The sequence below is a fragment of the Festucalex cinctus genome, chromosome 17 (assembly GCF_051991245.1).
Source record: "Festucalex cinctus isolate MCC-2025b chromosome 17, RoL_Fcin_1.0, whole genome shotgun sequence".
Lineage (NCBI taxonomy): Eukaryota > Metazoa > Chordata > Actinopteri > Syngnathiformes > Syngnathidae > Festucalex > Festucalex cinctus.
This window is the reverse complement of record NC_135427.1, coordinates 6,716,735-6,737,449: the sequence shown is the minus strand read 5'-3', so window position 1 is coordinate 6,737,449 and position 20,715 is coordinate 6,716,735. Positions and strand designations below refer to the sequence as shown.

Sequence of the window (20,715 nt, the reverse complement as noted above, 5' to 3'; positions counted from 1 at the left end):
AACGAAACTTACCAAGGGAAGTATGGATTTTTGCCTGGTTTGCATCAGTTACAGCCGTTGACTCTATTGTGGCCACTTATTTTGGCGAATTGAAATCCACGAAAACTACGTTCTTTAATCCATTGATTGAATTGGACCATTTGTATAAAATACATTTCATTCCCAACATAAAACTTCAGAAGCGTATTGCATTCACTGTTTGTTTTTAAATGTGTTTGTCCTATTTTTCCTCAATAGTTTCTCTGAGTAATTTTCCTTTTTTATTTTATGAGTAAATTTGTCCAGTTTTTATGATTTTTTTTTTTTTGGACAGAAAACAAATATTCCGAAAAACAGAAAAAAATACGCAAAAAAAAAAAAAAAAAAAGTGAATGCAATACACCGCCGTATAATACATTTTTTTGTGTTTTCTACCAGATTACATCATTCATGAATTTTGGACTAGGGAGTAGTTTCAGTTTCCGAAATTGGCGTTTTTTGGCTTGCTGTATTTCAAGAATAGCAAATGAATAGCAAGTTTGCTTTTAGAAGTGGACATATTCTCAATCATTTTAGGATTGGAAGCCATTTCTGATGGCTATAAAAGACTGCAGTATTTACACGTAAAACAAAAGGTTGTAAATGTGCATAACCATTACATGATCTTAAAAAACAAACAAAAAAACGTTCCCAACCTGCATGTTGTGCAAACTGTAATTTGAAAAATCATACTGACAAAAACTGTGAAGAAAAACGAATGAACTCAAAACATTTAACAGTACAGATTTTACATAGCTAAAAATGCCTAACAAGCTCAAAGTGTAAAATCAAAAAAGGCCTCAATGGTAATTTGATACGTCAGGTGCCAAAACCAAAAACTTGAAAAACGACAAAAGCAAAAAGACCTCATTTAAACCTTTATTATCGTGTTCTTTTCCACTTTAAATTAATTTCCTCTCCTTTCTGTAACATCTGAAATAAATGAAACATCCTGAACAGGAGTGATAAAGACGGACTTAATTTAAATTGATACATAACATCAAAAACAAAAACGGTAAAAGAGAACAGCTACTGTCTTTAACGTGTCTGTAAAACACTGTTGTCCAGCCGAGCTTGGTATGGAAGGATTTGGGCATTTGAATAGAAACGCCTTCAGTTGGTTGCTTCGTCTTAAAAACAAAATGATCATTAGATTGCAATTAACAAAGAAAAACAAACACAAAAAAATGATGCTAAAAAAAAACAAAAAAAAAAACAACTTAAGAGACATATGCAATAGTGCCATTGTTTTTGAACTTTTCAGCTATCGCAATGTCTGGTGGTCACGCACACATACTCAAAAAAAAAAAAAAAAGCCAAGCTGTCAGATAAACATCTATTTACTTCCCTGACTGACGCAGGTAAGCGTTCAAAAGCAAGTGCACGCATAAACGTTGGGATGAATCTCTCATGGACAAAAAAAAAAACAAAACAAAAAAAACATTCAACATTTGAGCATTAACACACAGTCACAAACACTCCTGATATCGTCACTTTCTTCATACCGTCAACGCTCCTGTCATGCACACACAAGGCAGGCAAGGAGGGCACCTTGAACAGCGAGTAAATAAGTGACCAAAGTCATCGTTAACATCAGGACAATATTGAACAACAACCAAGTCGATTTCTTTGAGTAAGAAACAAAAACAAAACAAAAATTACAATAGCGAGGTCAGTGTTTGAATGGGGAACAACAAAATCTCTACAAAGTTTCTCTTCAAACTGAGACAAACTGATGTACAATCCACGAGGAGAAAGAGAGTTTTGCTTGTCAAACGTTAAGCGCAGTGTGTAACTGGTGTGTGTGTGTGTGTGTGTGAGGGCAGGCGGGCCAAGGCCACTGCTGATGTAACATTACAAGTCGTCCTGTAAGGTCGGTGTCGAGTTGTGGAAGGATTTGTATTGGATGAGTCAACAACAAACCCCAGAGGCATATAGTGCAAGTTTGGCGAATGTTTTTTTTGTTGTTGTTTTTTTTTTAACCCTGGGCCCCATGTTGATGGCATTTCCACCGAGGTGAGAGGTGTCGGTACGGAGTAAAAACGCTCCCCTTACTTCTGGAAAAAGGTCGCCGCTGGTCCAAGTCGAAAGCGACGCCACCGTCCTCCCCGAGCCACTTTCAAGCATCCGAACGTGAGAACTTAAAGAGAAGTACGGCCGGGTCTAAGAAGGCTCAGTCTGCAAGTCGTCGACATTAAATACAAAAGATGAGGGGGGGGGGGAGACGAACTGTGGCACACAAAGAACAGCGAGAGATCAACGCGTCGACATGTGGGACTCGGCTGAGCCCGTCTACAGTACATGCCTGAGTGATGGGGTCCGAGAGTCCGAGAGTCCACCCCCCCCCCCCCCCGCTTCAAGTTTCACTGTGGTCTTCATTTAACGTTGATGGATTTCATGTGTGAAATCGAGAATGTATTGCATGTAGCCTGTGTGACGGGCGACCAGTGTAGCTTCAATTCACATCGTTTGTGTGGAAATAAATAGAGCGTTGACGTCGGGCGCCTTCAGATGGAGTCGCCGCCCCCTCCTAAAAGGTCCCCCGGCAGCAGCGAGGCCGGGCTGCCCATCTGATGGCGATCTTCAAGTGCCGGCGAGCCCCAGAGGCTGCCGCCGGGATAGCCGGCCCCGCCCATACCCCCCCACAGACCTTGCCTGGCCGCCTCCACCCCGCCGCCGCTCCACTGGGTGAAGATGCCCAGGCCGGGCGCGGCGGGGGCCGACTGCTCCGACGAGCCGCCGGCGCCGTCCAGGCTCTGCCACGTGGATTCCGAAGGCCCGGTCGCCACGGGAACGGCCGTCCCGGACGCGGCCCCGCCCTCTCCGCTCGCTCCCGCGCCGCCGGCGCCGCTCCCTCCTGCTGCGGCGAGGTCGCAGGCGGCCCCGCTACCGTTGGTCCCCGCCGCAGAGGGTACCGCGGGGGCGGCGCCAGAGCCGGCGCCGGCGCCTCCGCTCGCCGAGCCTCCGGCCTGGGAATGTGCAATGTATCGGGCCACGTCCTCCTCACTCACAAACTCGGCCAAGATGGTGGTGTTGCCCAGAACGCACCTGTTGCAAACAAACACAATCAGGAACAACGCACACGACTCGAAACGGAAACCTCAAGATCAGACTTTTGGTCTTACATGTGGAGGGCGCTCTGGGCTTTGGCGGCTTCCTGCTTGGATCCGTAACGGATAAGCGCGCTGCCCTGGGTCAGGCCCAGGTGAAAGGTCAGCAGGGGGCCATGCTGCATGCAGATGGTTCGAAGCGTGGAGCCATCAATCTGCACGGAGGGGGGGGGGAGTCAAGATGTGAATTTTTAAAGGGGAAGTCAACCCCCCCGACCACCCCAAAAAAAATGTTACATGCAGCCCCATTAGTCTAAATACAGTATTGTGGTTTATTAATATTGCGTTAGTGGAATATGAGTTAAGCAGCAAAATCATTAGTTTCATCAATACCAGAAGGCGGCCATTTTGCCACTTGCTGTTGCTCTGGTCTCCGGTAACAACCAATCACAGCTCAGCTTCAGAAAAAACGTAAGCTGTGATTGGTCAGTTGCCTGAGTAACTGTGATATCATCTTAAAGGGATACTTCATTGAGCCATTTTCAGCAGTAAAAAAAAATACATTTTGTCCAGAATGAATTTGATAATTATTTTTCTTCTACAATTAACTTTAAAAATGAAATTTTCCACCTTACACTGGAAAAAATGGGGAGTGATATTTACTTGAAAAAACCTAGTAAAGGTTGATGCACTCAGAAATTCTAAGTACATTTTACAAGGAGTTTAACTACAATTTCTGATGTGAAAAAACATTACTAGATTTTTTTTTCAAGTAAATATCAACCCCCATTTTTCAGTGTAGTATGTACGGTATTAATTGTACATGAAAAATAATGAAGTTAGCAAATTCATTCTGGACAAAACTTTTTTGCTGCTGAAAACGTCTCGATGGGTCAACAGCAAGTGGCAAAAGATGAGATAGATAAAAACGGCTGGATTTTGCTTCATAACTCATATTCCACAAATGTAATGTTAATCGGAATGTCATGTTTAGACTCGTGAGGTCACATGTAACAAGAAATGTTGATGGTTGACTTCGTCTTTAAAGCATTTGTCAGACCGCAACAGTGGGTGCTTGTGAGCATACCTGCGGTGTGAGATTGCTGAGCACCAACCAGCAACTTTCCCGAGAGCTGCCATCGCTCCACGCTGAGCCATTGGAGAGACAAACGGAAGGCAGCAGGATAAGAAAGAGACTTAACCTTGCAGTATGACACGAAAAAAAAAACAAAAACAAAAAAAGTCTTTGGATCTTACCAGCGGCGCCTGAGCCGCTGCTCCATCCCCGGCCGGCCAGTCGAGGGGCACCGCCCGACCACGGGGTGGGCGAAATCTGCTTTTGACTGGCTAAGCCTGGTGGTGGGCGCGACAGCTGCGCCTGGCTGCTGCCGCGATTGGCTTTCCAGGACTTGGGTCCAATGGGCTCGGGGGGCCATCCAGTCTTATAGTCTGTGTACTTTGCTGTTAAAAAAAAAAAAAAAAAGGTAAGACGGAGAGGTGGCTGAAGATCTGAAAGGACTTTACCTGAGTGTGTTTGTGCTTACCTGAGTTGTGTGCGTTGTTAAGGGGATCTGAGGCACTGTAGGGCCAGGCACCAGGTGAAGGCAGTAAGGTGTTGAGGGGAGGGATGGAATCTGCAAAGAACAATAGCTCATGTTGGACTTGATTGTGTTAAATTTTATATTTTGGCTCATTAGCGGCAGGCTATTAATTAAACATACAAACACAACCTTTGCATTATTCTCTATGGTACGACGGCGTATTAGAACCACATCTAAATGTTGTTGGGTTTTTTCTCTCTGAATATTACCCCACTTAAAATATATATTTATAAGAAATAGTTGCAAATTTGCCAGAAAACCCCACCCACCCCCACCCCGTAAATTCACAAGACATGAACTCGCAAATTTGGAACATTAAAAGTGGCATATTTGCAAGAAAAAAAATCTCACATTTAAGAGCAATAAAATCAAAAATTTGCAATTTTATATGGTGGCAAATTTGCGAGGGAAAAAACCCAACTGAGATTTACGAGAAATAAACTTGGAAATTTGCGATATTAAAAGTGGCATACTTGCAAGAAAAAAAAAAAAAAAAACACTTAAGAGAAATAAAATTGCAAATTTTCAACTTTATAAGGTGGCAAATTTACGAGAAATGAACTCACAAATTTGCGACACGAAAAGCGGCACAGTTGCGAGAAAATAACTCACTCACCCGACGAATTCTCACGGTAGCGCCTGGCGGACAAAAGCCAGCACCTTGTCCAGACAATCGCTACGCTACGTGTATTTCTCGCAAGTTTGAGGTTTTTTTCCTTCACAAATCTCCAAGTTTCTCATAAATTTATTTTCTCACAAACTTGCCAATCTATAAAGTCGCAAATTTGTGAGGTTTTTTTTCTCAGAATGTTATCCCCCCTTTAAAAAAATATTTATATGTGGCCCTAATACGCCGGGGTACTATGTGTTCCATGCAGACACCTCAAAAATCAAAACATCTAAATAAAAGCAGTGCTCTTATTTGACAAAATTTTGGATTCCATGAGGGTTGGTCAAAAACTGAGGAAAGGCCAGACGCCAGGCGTGATGGAAAATGCAAAAATAAAACCAACACAATACACCAGCGGCTGTGCAATAAGCAACAGCAGATGTTCCATACGAACCAGTATTGTCTTGTAACAACTGGTGCTCAGTGTCATTGAGGCCGGGAGAGACGGCGTTTCCCATCATGCTCCCTGGCGTCATGTAGGGGTCCGATTCGGGGTCAACCCGATCGATTCCTTTCCAGGGAACACCAGGCTGAAATTCTTGAGGAAGATGAAGGAAATATGAAATATGTTCGTTAACAGTACTTCATTAAAAGATGACAAATCATGCAAAAGTCAATCAAGTGTGAAATTACAAAACTATTTCATTTTATTTTTTTCAATGGAGTAAGCAAGTCGTTTAGATTATGGCCCCATGGTACGTTGCATATGATGAAAAAAAAATGTAACAGATGGTAATTAAGACACCTGGCAACTGTTTCATAATTCATGGGGGAAAAAAAATTTGCATAATGTCTCCTTTAAGAATTCATATACCGTCAACTCCACTGAGACTCGGCATGTCAGGTAATTAGTGTAAACAGGATTGCATGAAGTGTCACCACTTACCAGGGGGCCAACTGGCTGTAGTGGTGGGCTTGGTACTCATCTTGCCAGGGGTGCGATGCCAACTGGTGTTGCCTTGCGCGTCGCCAACAATCATGTCGTACTGTGAGTAGGGTGAGCCGCCAGGCATCTTCATGGGGGTGACAGGACCTGCACGGCAGTTTGTATCAACGTCGCTACACAAAAGACGGCTAAACACAAAATCGCTTCATATGCAACGAGCACACGAGACTGTAATTCAAGCGCCGCAACCCGCCCGAGTCTGACCATTTTTGTGGAATGCATTTTCAGGTGAAGATGTGTCTGGGGAGGAGTGGCCCTCCATCATCCATTTGAAGCGGGATTGCTGACCTGCCATGTCCTTCATGGCTCCAGGCCCCCCCACCACAGAGCCACCCAGGTCCATACCTGTGAGGTTCATACCAGAACTAAAGCCTGTAGATGGAGGTCATAACATGTGACGACTGTTTATGACAATTAGCCCAAAACATAAAAATACAGTGAAGCCCCTGCTACTGGATTCGCAGATAGGGGCAGACCTCTGCCATAAATAGCAAAAAAATAAATACAAAATAAATAAATAAAAAATCAGTGTGTAACTAACAACCCCCGCTTTATAGTTGCGTTATAGTGGCTCCTTTGCACAACGTTGCATGTGAAACAAAGCATGAGTAACATTTTTACATTAACTGTATTTAAATTTTGAATATTTAATGCTTTTTAATGCCTTAAAATTTTGGCAAAATCTATTTAATGACTTCTGCTTTTTGATGACCCGTCAAAAACCAGGGCAGTTGCCTGTAGCTACCACAAGAAAGCATTGCTTATCTAAATTTTGTCTCAATAAAGCTTCTCCGTCAAAGAAAAAGCTATTAGGCGAATTCTCAAATACCAAACCGCAAAAGGGATTCACTGTATTGAGACATGGCTTTGAATGACGAGATTGTGAACGACTGCTCACTCGAGTAGGGTCCGAGCGTTTTCTGATGCAGGTCAGCCACAGATCCTGCCAGGCCCTGGTGGGGCAAAGAGTCAGCCCCGTGTAATTTGGCACCACCTCCACTATGGTGGGAGGGAGAGAGCTTGATGCTGCCACCTAAACTCCCGACCTGCTGCTGCTGCTGCTGCTGCTGCTGCTGCTGGCGTTGTTGCTGGAGTACTGCCATGATCCTGGCCAACTGCCAAGTCGCACAAAAAAATAAAAATAGATGAATACAAATGTAAGTCAAGTAAAGAAGAAATCTAGAAACCAGATTTTGTCAATAAGCGTCCTCACAACAGCTGCAGAACGTCGTATGCGTGTGTGTACCTGTTGAGGGTCAGCTTGCTGCCGCACATTCGGGTTGAACTTTCTCTGGTTTTGCAGCAGTTGCTGTTGTGGCTGCTGTTGTTGCTGGAGGAGGAGCTGACAAGCCTAAAACAAACACGATGCAGATTTTTTATTTATTTTTTATTTTTTTTAACCTTTCCAATGCCAAACGTTATCGACGATGTCTTTCTGTGCTCGTTCTCACCAACTGAAACTGGATGTGCGGTGGGTAGATGCTGCTGAGCATGGCTATATGCTGGGGGGACAGCTGTGGAGGGAACACACCGCCACCGACTCCTGCCACCCCCCCCACGCCGCCAACACCCCCCACGCTCCCGCTGGGAGGGGGCATCTGCTTCAGCATGGAGCCTGGCACCTGAAGGGAAAGACACAATGTTACAGGTTACCGCTTCAGTACGACAACCATGTTAGCTTACTGCTTCCTAATGAACATTGATTCTCTTTGCTGTTCTCATTAGTTGGTGAGAAGTGAGCCAATTCAGTCAATGAGTTGAATTCTTCCACAAACAAGTGATCAGGGTTGTTTTGCAGAATGATTATGTAATCTTATCTGATTAGTTTGCTTTTATGGTAGAAAAAGAATAAAATTGTTGCATATGCCCTGTCAATTCCAATTTGTTTTTTAAATTTTCCATCAAATTACTGTCATTGCTAAATAATAAGAAAAAAAAAAACAGGCTTAACTCATTCACAGCCATTTTGACTGATGCAACCCCCTTCGCTCCTGTTTTACTGGACTTTGACTTTTTTTTGTGTTTGTTTTCTATTGCTATAAAAACATGGAACATACGTACCAAAAGAAAGATTAGTCTCTTCTTTCATTAGGGGGAAGAAAAAAAAAAAAAAAAAAAAAAAAAAAAAAAGATTTCTATCCGTTTCCGTTGTGCAGCAGTTAGTATTAGAATATAGCTAAGTTTCGTCATTATCAACAAATCTGCTTGGAATTGTGGGGAAACAGCTTCATTTCCTCATGGCCCTGGTTGATCTCTTATACTCTGCTGCCACCTACTGGCCGTTTTTTTTTTTATTACTACCATTTTTTTTCACCCGTTCTCTGCAGTTGAGCAGCTGCATCAAAAACTTCTATAATCTCTAGCATAAAAAAAACAAAACGTAAAAAATGTATAAATATGTCTTTGGGACAATACATTTAAAGCAGAACAGTGCATGACCAAAGTAAATGTTGCCTCATTTATGGGAGTCTTATAAGTGGAAACAGTATCTGCTGGAAATACACAAAAGCACCTGAGGTGGCAGGAACTGATGAGGCACTTGTGCTCGTATCCCTGGGGACTGGTTCATGGACGGAACATTGGGCTGATGTCTGGGCTGAGACATCCCTCCACTACTGCCAAGGAGACTGTGGCCACCCTGTGATCCAATACAAACAATTACATTTAACAGAACGCGTCGAAGAGTTGGAAGCGAATGTGCACGTTTACCTTGTGAACACAGAAAGCTACACAGAACAGAGTCTAAGGATGGGAGGACAGATACAAGAGGAGCGGCTATCTTACGTGTCTAAAGGGGATAGTGTGATTGAAGAGAGAGTGGGGCTTGTAGGCAGTGGGTGGTGAGAACAGAGAGCAAGGGCCGTCCTCCCCAAGGTACCCATCCTGATTGTTCAAAAGCAAGGTCTGCCCAAGGGACAGCCAAGGGGAAACAAAATTCGAATGGGACAAGGGAAGAGCGAGACAAGGAGGGAATGAAGGAAAAAGGGGTACCATCACACGAGGAAGAAAAGAGTACATGTAAAAAAAAATGATTCTGATATCATTCGAGACATGAGGACATACCTTGTCGTAAAAAGAAACAGGATCCCCGGGCGCTGCCTCTTTGGAAATGGGTGAACGATAAGCCATGCTGCCTCCGCCGCCTCTTCCTTTCCTCATGTCGCCATTGTAATCCATCATTCCCATGGCTCTTTTGTCCATTTCCATCTTCTTCTCATGGAGAGTGCCTGGAGCCAGGTCAATGTTCAGACCACTCGGATCGTCGTTCTGCACAGCACATGAAGACAGCATTAGCATAAAGATCACCATCTCAGAAATCATCATCTGTAACGTGTCTGTATATTTTTGAGTCAAAGGTGGTGTGTAGGATATAAAAACAACGAGACCAAAATTAACACAGTAACTTTTTTCCACGATTAATATAACCTGTACAACTGTTAGACATCTTTTAGAAGGTGGAAGTAAAAATAAACAACTTCGATATGGTGGTTGAACCAGTGTGTACATCCCTCTTGTATCTGGGGATCTGGCTGTGCTCAAAATTAACCAATCACATTGAAGCTCACGTCAAATGCGTCAAGGCACATCTATGTCTATTTTTGTGCTTATAAGTAACCTCACACAAAGCTCACTTCTAGTAAACCTTCCCTGACATACTGTTAGTCACATCCTACATGGTCCGCTAGAATATATTTTACAATGGGGCACTTTTAAGTCAAGGTATCAGCGTGTGTGTTTTAAAAATGTCTTACCAGAAGCCCCATATTAGAGAATTGTCTGTTGATTGGGCTCATCCAGGAATCTCCGCCAACCTTGAGCGGAACCTGAATTGATTGAGTTAAAAACACACACACACAAAGGTTCCACTATAGTCTTAAAAGTAGAACTAAACCGTAAACACAATGAAAAAAAAATCTATCCATGACAGTGACAGTGAGCTAAATGTTCCACCCACCTTGTTGCTCGGCTTCTTGACATTGTGGCTCTGTCCCCAGCCGCCGTTGCTACCCTGTCCCCAAGACGACCCACTACCCTGGGAGCCGGTGCTGTTCCACATGCTCCCACCCTCCTCCTCGTCCTCCCAGCTCGAGTGACGTGAAGCTGTCACGGAGCCCTCTTTGTCCCCCCAGCTGTCTTGCATAGACTTTGATCCTGTTGGAGAAGTTTATCTCAGTTAGCATTGCTGTCACATTGCGACAATATAATACAGGTTTCCTGCTTAACTCGTTCACTCTCAGCCATTTTCACTGAAGCAACCCCCTTCGCTCCTGGCTGTTTTACTGGATTTTCACTGATTTGGCAAGGCCCACAGAATATTGCGTTCTAGTGCTATAAAAACTATATTTCTGTTTCCGTTTTGAAGCAATTAGAATTAGAATATAGCTAAGTTTCATCATTATTCACAAATCTGCTTAGAATTGTGGGGAAATCAGTTTGTTTTCAACATGGCCCTGGTTGATCTCTTATACTCTGCTGCCATCTGCTGGCCGTTTTTGTAACTACTATCATTGCTTCACCCGTTCCCTGGAGTTGAGAGGCTGCATGAAAGGCTTATGTATGCTCTAGCATGAAAAAAAACAAAATAATAAAAACAACATATAAATACATCTTGGGACACTTAAAACATTTAAAATAGAACGTATTTACATGTTTTGGGGAGCAAATTAGTTAAGCACAAAGGACAATTTGTTCATGAAGTATTAACATCCGACTGTCGATAGGACCCAAAATCAAATTTTGTCTATCACTATATTGTGTACATTCTAACCAGATTTGATGGGATTGGGAGGCGGGTTTCCCCAGCCAGTTTTCCCTCCAGCGTCGTCAGGTTCCCTCCATCCAGAAGGTGCATCTGCAGGTTTTCCCCAAGCAGCTGTGCCGTTGTCTATGGTGGGACTAGCTGGAGGTGTACCGCGCCAACCCGAGGCACCTGCAGACACACACACACACACACACAAGCAGCTCTCTTGGACTCTTCCAAACATAGCAGTTGTGGCCAACTTCAGTTGGTAATCATCATGAACATCCTGTTTACAAGAAGAAAGTTGCTGGTGTCTCACCCATTGGAGAGGCTTTTCCTTGTCCATGACTAGCGTTGAAGTCCCTGCTGGCTCCAGGTCCTGCGGTAGGTCTATTTAGCTGCTGTGCTGGAGGTGGAGGTCCCTGTTGTTGAGTTTGACCCTGACCATGTGGCTGTTGACCAGCAGTGGTGCTGTTCTTATCCCACAGATTAACCGGCTTGTAGTTGTAATGGGTTGGGTCTCCCCATGCTGATGTTCCATCATCTATCTCATTTTTCCTACTTAAAGACTGCGGGGACGGTTCCTCCCAACCACTTGGTTCAGATCCACTTCCACCTAATCCGTGACCAGCAGGGATGGCCCCTGAGGTCCAGCCTGAGCTTTGGTTCTGGGCTTGGGAGATTGGTTTTCTCCCACCGCCCCCTTGCATAGCCCCTTGGTCCAATGCTTGCTGCAGCTGTGGAGGCTGATTGCGGGCTTGTGATTGTTGCTGCTGCAGTTGTGCCTGTAGGCCTGTGATGGAGCCTGACTGGCTGTTTGGCATCTGGTGCATTTTGTTTCCTCCACTCCAACCTTGATGGGGTTTGGACCCAGTGATTCCAACTGCTCCACTCCCTCCCGCCCCTGTGCCCCCTGCCCCCCAGGATCTCCGGGGAGCATCCTCGTCCCAGCCTCCCCAACCGCCCGCACCTGAATCCCCACCTGAGTTCCTTCCTCCATTCTTCGGCTCCTCTTCCCATCCTGCCCCACTATTTGATTTGGATTCCGGCTCACCCCAGTCCCTACCTGCCCCAACCTTCTGCCCTGAGCCCCACCCACTTCCTCGTCCTTCCCCACCCATTTCTTTCCACCCTACTGCTCCCCTCTCATCATTTCCTCCCCAGCCTGGACTCACAAGGTTACCTTGTTGCCCCAGACCACCCCAACCGCCCCCATTTCCTCTATTGGTTCTCCATTCTTCGTTACCCCACCCTTTGGTCTCTTGATTATCCACAACACCCCAACCAGTAGCTTTTCCTTGCTGGTTTTGAGCCAGTGAGCCTGAACCACCACTAGCAGCTGCTGTGATCACTTGACCAGATTGCGAGACACCGAGATTACTCATGTTGGGGCCGGAAGGTGGAGGGGCTCTACCAGATAAAGAGGCCCCACCACTGCTACTGCTGCTGCTGCTGGTCTCCCAGCCCTCCCCAGAGGAGCCAGCAGATGAAAGCAAGGGAGGGTGAACCCCTGGCCCATTCGAATCACCAATTCTGGGTCCAGAAGAATACTGAGAAGAATTTCCCAGAGAAGCTGGATGTTTTGAAGGGGTTGACGCGAGCGTGCTCTTGTGTTCTGCTTGATTACCAAGATCCCAAGCTGTATTTTGTCTGATCTGTGTTTGGCCCCAGCCTGTGTTTGATAATACCCGTGGGTCGAGATCGGGACGGCTGAGCAGGTTCTGTAAGGCAGCTTCAGTATCGGGTGACTGACGCCGGGGACGACTGGCATTAGGTTCCCTTTCACACCTGGAATTCCCACCACTGGATAAAGACCCTCCCCGTGCTCCGTGTCCCCCCTCACTCCATTCCCCCGTTTCTCCGTCTCCCTTCTGATTGTCCCAAGCTCTGTTCACAGCAGTTGAGGTGGCAGGAGGATTGCCAGCTGTGCTGCATCCGCTACTGCTGCTGTTACTGCTGCAGGCTCCTCCCATGACTTCTCCGGGATTAGCTCCGCCAGTGCTGGAGGGACTCCCACCCCAGTCAACACCAGACACCCCTTTTTCCACTCCAACTCCTGATGTCCCCCACCCTCCCTGAGATACCCCAGTTTGACTATCATTTGCCCCATTTCCAGCACTAGCCCAAGTATTAATCCCACTAGAAGGCCCCGGATAACCCCAACCCGAGGACCCGTTATCCCCCTCAGCAGCTCTGTATGGCCCCACGCCACCCTCTCTACCCTCCCATCCATCAGTCCTTGAGGCACCCGTTTTGGAGTTAGATGCAGGGTAAGAGGGTTGGCCCCTCCACGAGGAAGAAAGACTGTGGTCTCCACCACCTCCCATTCCTCCCGCAACTCCTTCCTCTCCTGCAATTTTTGGTCCCGCTGATTCACTATCCCATTTGCCCCCAGCCATATCTCTGTCTCTAGATTGCATTTGGTGAAGTTGGTGCTGATGAGTGCTTGATTGATTCACAGACAAAGCTTGGTGACCCGCTAGCACCCCGACTGCCCCAGCCTTTAGCCCTACGGAAGCAGAGTTGTTGGCAGATAAAGACCCTCCAGGGTGATGAAAGGACGATGGACCTCCTTCCACTACAGCGCCGGGTCCATCCTGTTGCACCAAGGCGGGCCAGGCTGAAGGGTTGGCATTTGGATTAAAGTTGGCACCCGCATTCCCACTGTTGCCATCGACGAGGCCACTGGCATCATGGCTGCCTGGCACAGCGGCGGCTTTGGAAACGGAAGAGGACTGCTGTAATACAGGCCCAGCCGAAGCTACTGCATTTCCTCCTCCAAGAGGGCCCTGGGCGGCAGCCGTCCCCCATGCCACACTACTGGACGACTGCATACATTCATTGGGCAAAGAGAACAAGGAAGTGGATGAGGATTGGTTGCCAGAGGCACTAGTGCTGTTCACAGGCATCCCGTTGTTGCTGCTGCTGCTGTTGCTGCCGCTTCCGCCACCACCCCCTCCAGCCACAGTGAAAGAAGCTCCTCCTCCATCACTTCCAGCGATGCTGGGCCACTCTTCCAGGTCATTCCCATCTACAATCACCTTCTCCCTGCCCTGAGAGGAGGCCTGGCTGCCTAAGCTTGTGCCCCACATTGAATTTGCATAATTAGAAGTAGTGGTAGAAGCAGCAACTGGTGATGAGGTGAGGGCCAATGAGGAGGTCGCTGCACCAGAATCTGAAAGGATTCGAGACGCACTTGGAAAAGGGAGTTTCACACAGTGATCAATTTCCAATTAAACGGCGAATAACTCATACCTGAGACAGCAGCTGTGTTTGCATTGGGGGGATCCCCTCCTCCTCCCCCTCCCAGCAGCATGGAGGACAGTGGCGGCTGACCCCTTTTCAGTAGCACTTTATGGTCCTGCTGGCAGCGGAATCTCGGCGGCACTTCTCTCGGCATATAGCGAGCTTGCTGCTGAGGCGCCGGGGGGGCCGCACCTCCGCCACTTGTATTCCCGTTCCCTGTAACACTTGTGCCGCCTGTGGCAGAGGAAGAACTGGCGCTGGAGGTGGGCTGTCCGTTGGCCACAGCAAGGCGCTTGGCATTGTTACCACCCTGTGACTGGGCGGCAGCACTGCCAGGGCCTGAAGTGGCTGGGGATGGGGATGCAGAGGGGGTGGGTCCAGGGCTGGGGGAGGCAGAGCTGCTCTGAGTTGCAGGAGGATGGGCAGATGCCTGCTTGGTCAAATCTAGCACTGGATGACAATGCAGGGAGTAGGAAAAAGGAGGCAATGTGAACAGTTAATAATCAACAAGGTATGCTCGTCACATCTTCACACCTGGAAAAAAAGATTAACACAAAATACAAGCTACAAAACAAGTTGACACTATATATTTTTTACCAACATGCACATTTCCAAACAAAAGAAACACCTAATATCAGACGAATATAGAAATAAGCAGAAGCTGATAGAAGGAAGATAGATTACAGATGAGTTTTTGTTTTAATATGAAAGCAAATCAACTTTTACATACTGTAGGTCTTACCTTTGTTCTTTTGTTCTGTAACCTAAAATGAAAAGGACGAAACAAAAAATTATGGCGTCTTTCCAATAAGTTGCAACTGGGTCCATGATCAAAACGCAATTCACACGTTCAAATCATGATGAGGCTAATCATCTGTTTGAGTTTGACATTAGTGGATAAAACCAAAGAAGCTACTTTAGCAATAGAAGACGATAATGTAAAACACATTAAGTCACAGCAAAAATCTGTCTTTGGACACGTCATATTTTACAAGTATGGATACAAAGCATCGTCACGCAAAATGAACCTTGGAGTTTCCTCTGTATACACACGAAATATTTTATTTGATGATAGCATTTTTATAAGAAATGCTGCTGGCTGATTGTCAGCAATGATGTGATCAAAACATGTCGGAAAAAAAAAATCACAGCAATGTACCTTCTGAGAGGCTTCCCTTTTCCTTTTTTCTTCTTTTTTCCTTTTCTTGTCTTCCATGAACTACTACTCCAGTCGTGATACTCCGTTCTTCTGTAGAATATTTAAAAATACAGTAAAATAATTGGTTACGTTTTGCAGTTTAGCCATGTGAGACCACATAACATGTGTAAAGCATCATATACAGTGGGATTAGCTAAGAATACTGCTTTGCATTGAGGCCACCAACACTAATTATCTTCCCCATTAGCACATTGTAGCATAAGCTGATCCCACTGTGAAAGGGTTAGTTCGGATTTTTTTTTTACATGAATCTCTATTTCATCCTCACCTCCAGTGTGTGCGATCAGCACTGATACCCCTGTGACAGCGTTCTGTGACACGAGTTCTGGTCCGGTGTTGGACGAGAGGAAAATAGTCCAGCAAGCTGGCTGGGGTCACCTAAATAAAGCGTTTTTTTTCTTCTAAAAACTATTTGTGTTCAAAAGAGTGATACATTTGCACAATAAACTCCTTTCCGGAAAAAAGTAGGACGCCATGACCGCCGGGCACTACTTTTCTGTTCGTTTTGAACACACATTGTTTTTAGAAGAAAAACGCTTAATTTCGGTGACCCCAGCCAACTTGCTGGACTATTTTCCTCTCGTCCAACACCGGACCAGAACTTGTGTCACAGAATGCTGTCAGGGGTAAGTCAGTGCTGATCGCACACACTGGAGGCAAGGATGAAATATAGATTAATGTAAAAAAAATCCCAACTATCTCTTTAAGAGGGAGTCCATAGAGTCAGTCAACTTGTCAGATGTGATTTTGTCTTCTTCATGGTGCATTAATATTCCGTAGCAGCTGACACTACAGCATGTGTACAACACCAGAACACCAAATAATACAAGGGACCATACAACCAGTAAAGGGGACAAATGTAGGGATTACAAACGCCAATGGCCATTTGTAAGCTTGTGATTCATTGTATGCCTCACACTCCCAGAAGCCAGGAATACCATATGAATAGAAATCGCTCATAATATCAATACCACAAAAACTATTTTGGTTATAACACCGAACTGTCTCCACTCTCCATCCAACACAAAATATGATGCAGCATTATCTAACTGTTAGCCCTTCAGTCATTGTGGCATGAGCAGCTTGCTAACGTCACCAGAGCTACATTTTCGGAAGGACTGTGCTTACAAGACGGAGACAAATATTTAGAGTTCAACAATGTCGACTAACGTCAACAAACCATAATATGAAGTGGACGACGTGATGTTTTTTTATTTGCCTTTACAGGTTTAAAACACACCATAAATGCTCGTCCGCTGGTGGCTAACAGGAGTGGGTGGAATTTTCTCAACTACACTCAAAACCCGAAAGAAAACACATTTATCAGTTGTCACCCATCTAAATAAAGTAGCTGGTCCTTGTTGTGTAAATAAAACATATTTATATTAAATGCAATGTTGTACGAAGGAAATATTGACCTCTGCATATGAAAACAGAGCTAATGTTACCTAGTGACAGCTACAAGTAGCTCGGGCTAACAGCCGTTAGCTTTTAGCCCAAAATGACACACATCGAACACACTATCAAGACAACGTTGCGTTTAGCGAATTTGCATTTGCATGCACGAGACGAGACGAGTAAAACGACTAAGAAACATTGCGACACTCACCTCAGCAATCACATATGAAGAAAAGCTAGCGTGCTAACTAGCTAAAGTGCTTCAGTGCGTTTCTTCTTTTTAGCTTTCTGAGGCATTCGTCGAAGCTACAAGAACAGCGACGCCTGAATGTCAAATAAGCGAACTCGAATGGAAACCACGCGCGCAACACGCCACTGGCTGGTAAAGAAAGTACTATGGTCGCTGCCGCGTGAAGCGAAAATAATGCCGAAATGTTCAATTTCAAAGCGCTGTGGAGTCAGTCGGTAGACGGGCGGCCATTTTGCTGCTCAGCAGGAAGAGTCTCCAATGGCCAGCAGCCAGTGGCAGCTGCGTGGAAGCGCTCTGACTGGCTGCCTGCAATCGGGAGGGATACATAAAAAAAAAAAAAAAAAAAAAAAAAAAAAAAAATGCTTTTTGACCTTCATAAACTTCCAGACACTTGCTGAAACAAAGATCACATTTTTTCTTGTAGCTTGTAGGGGCCGGGATGAGGGGAAACACGCAAGCTTCCTGGAGGAGAAGTTGACGAGGCAAAAGTACTCCAGTAAAAGTACAGATACAGAAACAGTACATCACCTGCAAATCTTAAAAAGTAAAAATACATTTTTTATTGTCATTTATGGGTAATTTTCATATAATTTGATCAATATAAGTCTTGACGTCCCACTGCGTTTCCATAGTGAAAAATCAATTAATTTGAATTATTGGGAGTTGTTATCATAAAAAAAAAGCAAAAAAAAAAAAGCAATATTTTCCCACATTTCTAATACCAAAATATCCTGACCGCAATGTTCCAAATGAAATGTCATGATTTACAACGTGTTTTCTGAAGACGCTAGCTGCATTTTAGGATATACAGTATAGGGCATATATATTTTTCGTGTATTGCTGAATATGCATTTGCGATGGAAACAAACATGGCCGCATTAAGAGTTCCTATTTTTTTTTTGTGCTTTTTCGAATGGTCATTTAGTTAATCAAGTTGTCTTTCCTTTTAATGCCACTGGAGGGAGCCATCATTAAGTTGTTGAAGATGGATCTGTTGTTATCTGATGGACTCGTGATACCGAATTTACACTTTTGTCTTGACACTTATGCAAGAGGTTTATTTTAGTGGGCAACCATATGTGCGCTGTCAATTCATTTTATATAAACAAAGCCTCGGCAAAGTTGAAGTCATTATAATTGTTTATGATTTCCCCCATATAAATTGAGGAAATTTAATTGTTTCCATTGGACTGCCATGAAATCAGTGTATTCATCTCTTGATTACCTTGTGGCCTAAAGTGTGAAATCATATTATTATTATTATTATTATTATTGAAAATAGGACTTCACATTTACAAGGCAGCATAAAACAATGTTAAATTAGCAAGTCACAAATCATTCTTCCCGTCCAAGCTACTGTTTTGTTTTTGTTTTTTTAAACATGCACTTTTTATACACAAAGATTTGTGTATTTTTATTTGAGTATAGTACAATTATGAACAATTGCATTCACTGGAAAGTTTATGCCAACACAAAAACGTATCCACTTCTCAATACAAGATATACTTTATGCAAATATGTACTGCAAGCAGTCTCTTTGCAGGTTATCGGAAAATAGGGAGAAAAAAAAATCAAGTGTGTCAGTCGTATTGTTTACTATCACCCACTAGGGGGCGCAATCTTACAAAAATACACTTAGAATTTACAATCCGCTAATAAATCATCTTCTAAATCCGTTCATCCATTTTCTTGATTTTTTTGTGTTATTATTATTATTATTATTATTATTATTATTATTATTACTTGTATTTATAGAATGATGATGTGATATGTGTGAATAGTTGTTGTGTAGTGCATCTTAGAGAAATAAGTTTTTGTTAGTAATAGGAATCTACATCAAACGATAAAATTGTTAAAATCATTACTTGATTAAATCTGTGTGATTTCACATTGCAGATTTTAAACCACCTCCACCTGGTATATATTATTATTTGTTTACTGTTAAAAAAAAAAATGCGTAAGTCAATCATTTCCCACAACATGGGAATGTACAATGAATCTTTTTAGTAGTGCAAGCACATGGAGGGCAAATGAGTGATTGCTTGAGGTCTGCTTACAACACTTGCGTCAATAGTCAAAACCGACTGACAGTCCCAGCTGTCAAATATGAACACTTTGGTGCAGCTGCTGACCCCTGGGAGGGCCGCAATTGATCGTCACACCTCGTCAGACTCACCACCGTGTGCATAAATGTGCATTTGACACGCACAGGGACACATTCCTTGACAGTGAAGTCTTGAAAGCATGCAGATTGAGTTATGAATGCAAAAAAAAAAAAAAAAGACATTAAATGGAAAATGTAGGCCAGAAAAAATGTGTGATTAAGGGGCACGAGTCAGCGAAATGGGCTACCGAGGCTCCCCTTGTGACTCATAATATGACACACTAGACATGTTCAGCCACGTCTCTTGCCAAGTTGAAACTTTTCCCAGGGTCAAATTAGTTTGAATTGAAAGAATTAGTCACCAAAAAAATATTAGGAAATCCATAAGATGGCACATTTCAATGATGTCATTATAGCTTCTAAATTAACAGTTAAAAATAAAATAAAATGACATTTGTGCAGCACATTTACAAAGGAATGTTGCAGTAAATACAATAAAATATTACTGTACAGTTCATGGTTATGTTATTATAACGTACTATTTCGCATATTTGTTTTTTTTTTAAATTTTGTTTCCATTATGCAGATACAGGTGGGATGGGTCCTTCTAGCTGTTTTTCATGTCTTTTTTCATGTTTTTCATGATTTGCTGAAAAGCACAAAAGATTATTATTATTTTTTTAATATTTAGATGTAATTAGGCACAGCCAAACCAACTGGTTTGACAGATCCAATAACCGCTAATACTGTTACCTAATGTTGGTAATGAGCTCTTAGTCTTTTTTTTTTTTTTTTTTTTTTTTTTTTTTTGAGGGGAGTTTTAAGTGGGTCAAAATTTGATTGGCTGCTTGCAGAGCAGAGTTGTGTAAATGAGACACTTTGTTTGAAGTTTATTGCCTTTAATTCACTTTTTTTTTTTTTTTTTTTCTAAGATGAGGAGGGAGCAAGATGAGACACTGCAAACACGGACGCCTTTCAGCCCTGTTGATTAATGTGCATTATACTTTATTTAAAAAAAAAAAAAAAAAAAAGTAATATGATGCCAGCGGGTACTAGTTAGCCCCAAGGACAACATAGTAGCCCATATTATTTAATTAATTAAGTAGTTAATTAATTAATTAATTAATTAATTAATTAATTTATTTATTTATTTATTAATTAATTTAACCTTAACATGATACTGTGTCATTCTGTACCAAATAATATATATATATATATATTTTTTTAAATCAAATAAATTGTGTTCGGGGTGGGGGGTGCTGTTTTTTTATTTACCCAAATATATCATTTATTTACACAAATATGTCATTTTTGCTCATGGTTACCGTACTGTCAGAATCTAATAATCGGCCTATGATGTAAAGGAGAAGCTTTTTTTTTTCTTTTTTTCTCCCCATCTATTGTATTGTAATGAATCTCTCCACTCATAACATTCTGGATGTTCTGTTCCCCTTCAGTATCACTAAACTGAA

General features: G+C 43.4%; 1 protein-coding gene across 3 annotated transcripts; it reads right to left on the bottom strand.

Annotated features, from left to right (window-relative positions):
* Positions 1 to 884: 884 nt before the first annotated feature.
* tnrc6ba (trinucleotide repeat containing adaptor 6Ba) lies at positions 885 to 17,425 on the bottom strand. Of its 3 annotated transcripts, none has more exons than XM_077502118.1 (22): positions 17,101 to 17,425; positions 15,432 to 15,521; positions 15,015 to 15,036; positions 14,282 to 14,722; positions 11,346 to 14,201; positions 11,054 to 11,215; positions 10,241 to 10,437; positions 10,038 to 10,109; positions 9,349 to 9,552; positions 9,070 to 9,189; positions 8,798 to 8,923; positions 7,737 to 7,907; positions 7,532 to 7,636; positions 7,184 to 7,400; positions 6,490 to 6,630; positions 6,226 to 6,372; positions 5,734 to 5,877; positions 4,613 to 4,702; positions 4,326 to 4,529; positions 4,156 to 4,217; positions 3,144 to 3,283; positions 885 to 3,066 (listed from the first exon to the last, which is right to left on the bottom strand). In XM_077502118.1, the coding sequence occupies exons 2-22, from the start codon at positions 15,486 to 15,488 to the stop codon at positions 2,526 to 2,528; spliced, it is 6,219 nt and encodes a 2,072-aa protein (XP_077358244.1). In that variant the 5' UTR covers positions 15,489 to 15,521; positions 17,101 to 17,425; the 3' UTR covers positions 885 to 2,525. The 3 variants fall into 3 exon arrangements, with proteins under 3 accessions (XP_077358244.1, XP_077358243.1, XP_077358245.1); XM_077502117.1 differs by having other exon boundaries at positions 6,490 to 6,657; positions 17,101 to 17,424; XM_077502119.1 differs by lacking the exon at positions 9,070 to 9,189 and having other exon boundaries at positions 6,490 to 6,657; positions 17,101 to 17,423.
* Positions 17,426 to 20,715: the final 3,290 nt, after the last annotated feature.

What these genes read in the sequence shown, in the direction of transcription:
- tnrc6ba (XM_077502117.1), bottom strand. Translation starts at nt 15,488, where the DNA reads ATGGAAGACAAGAAAAGGAAAAAAGAAGAAAAAAGGAAAAGGGAAGCC. An exon ending in AAACACAGCTGCTGTCTCAG is followed by an intron (nt 14,202 to 14,281) that starts GTATGAGTTATT and finishes GAATCCTTTCAG; the next exon opens with ATTCTGGTGCAGCGACCTCC. An exon ending in CGCACATCCAGTTTCAGTTG is followed by an intron (nt 7,637 to 7,736) that starts GTGAGAACGAGC and finishes TGTTTGTTTTAG; the next exon opens with GCTTGTCAGCTCCTCCTCCA.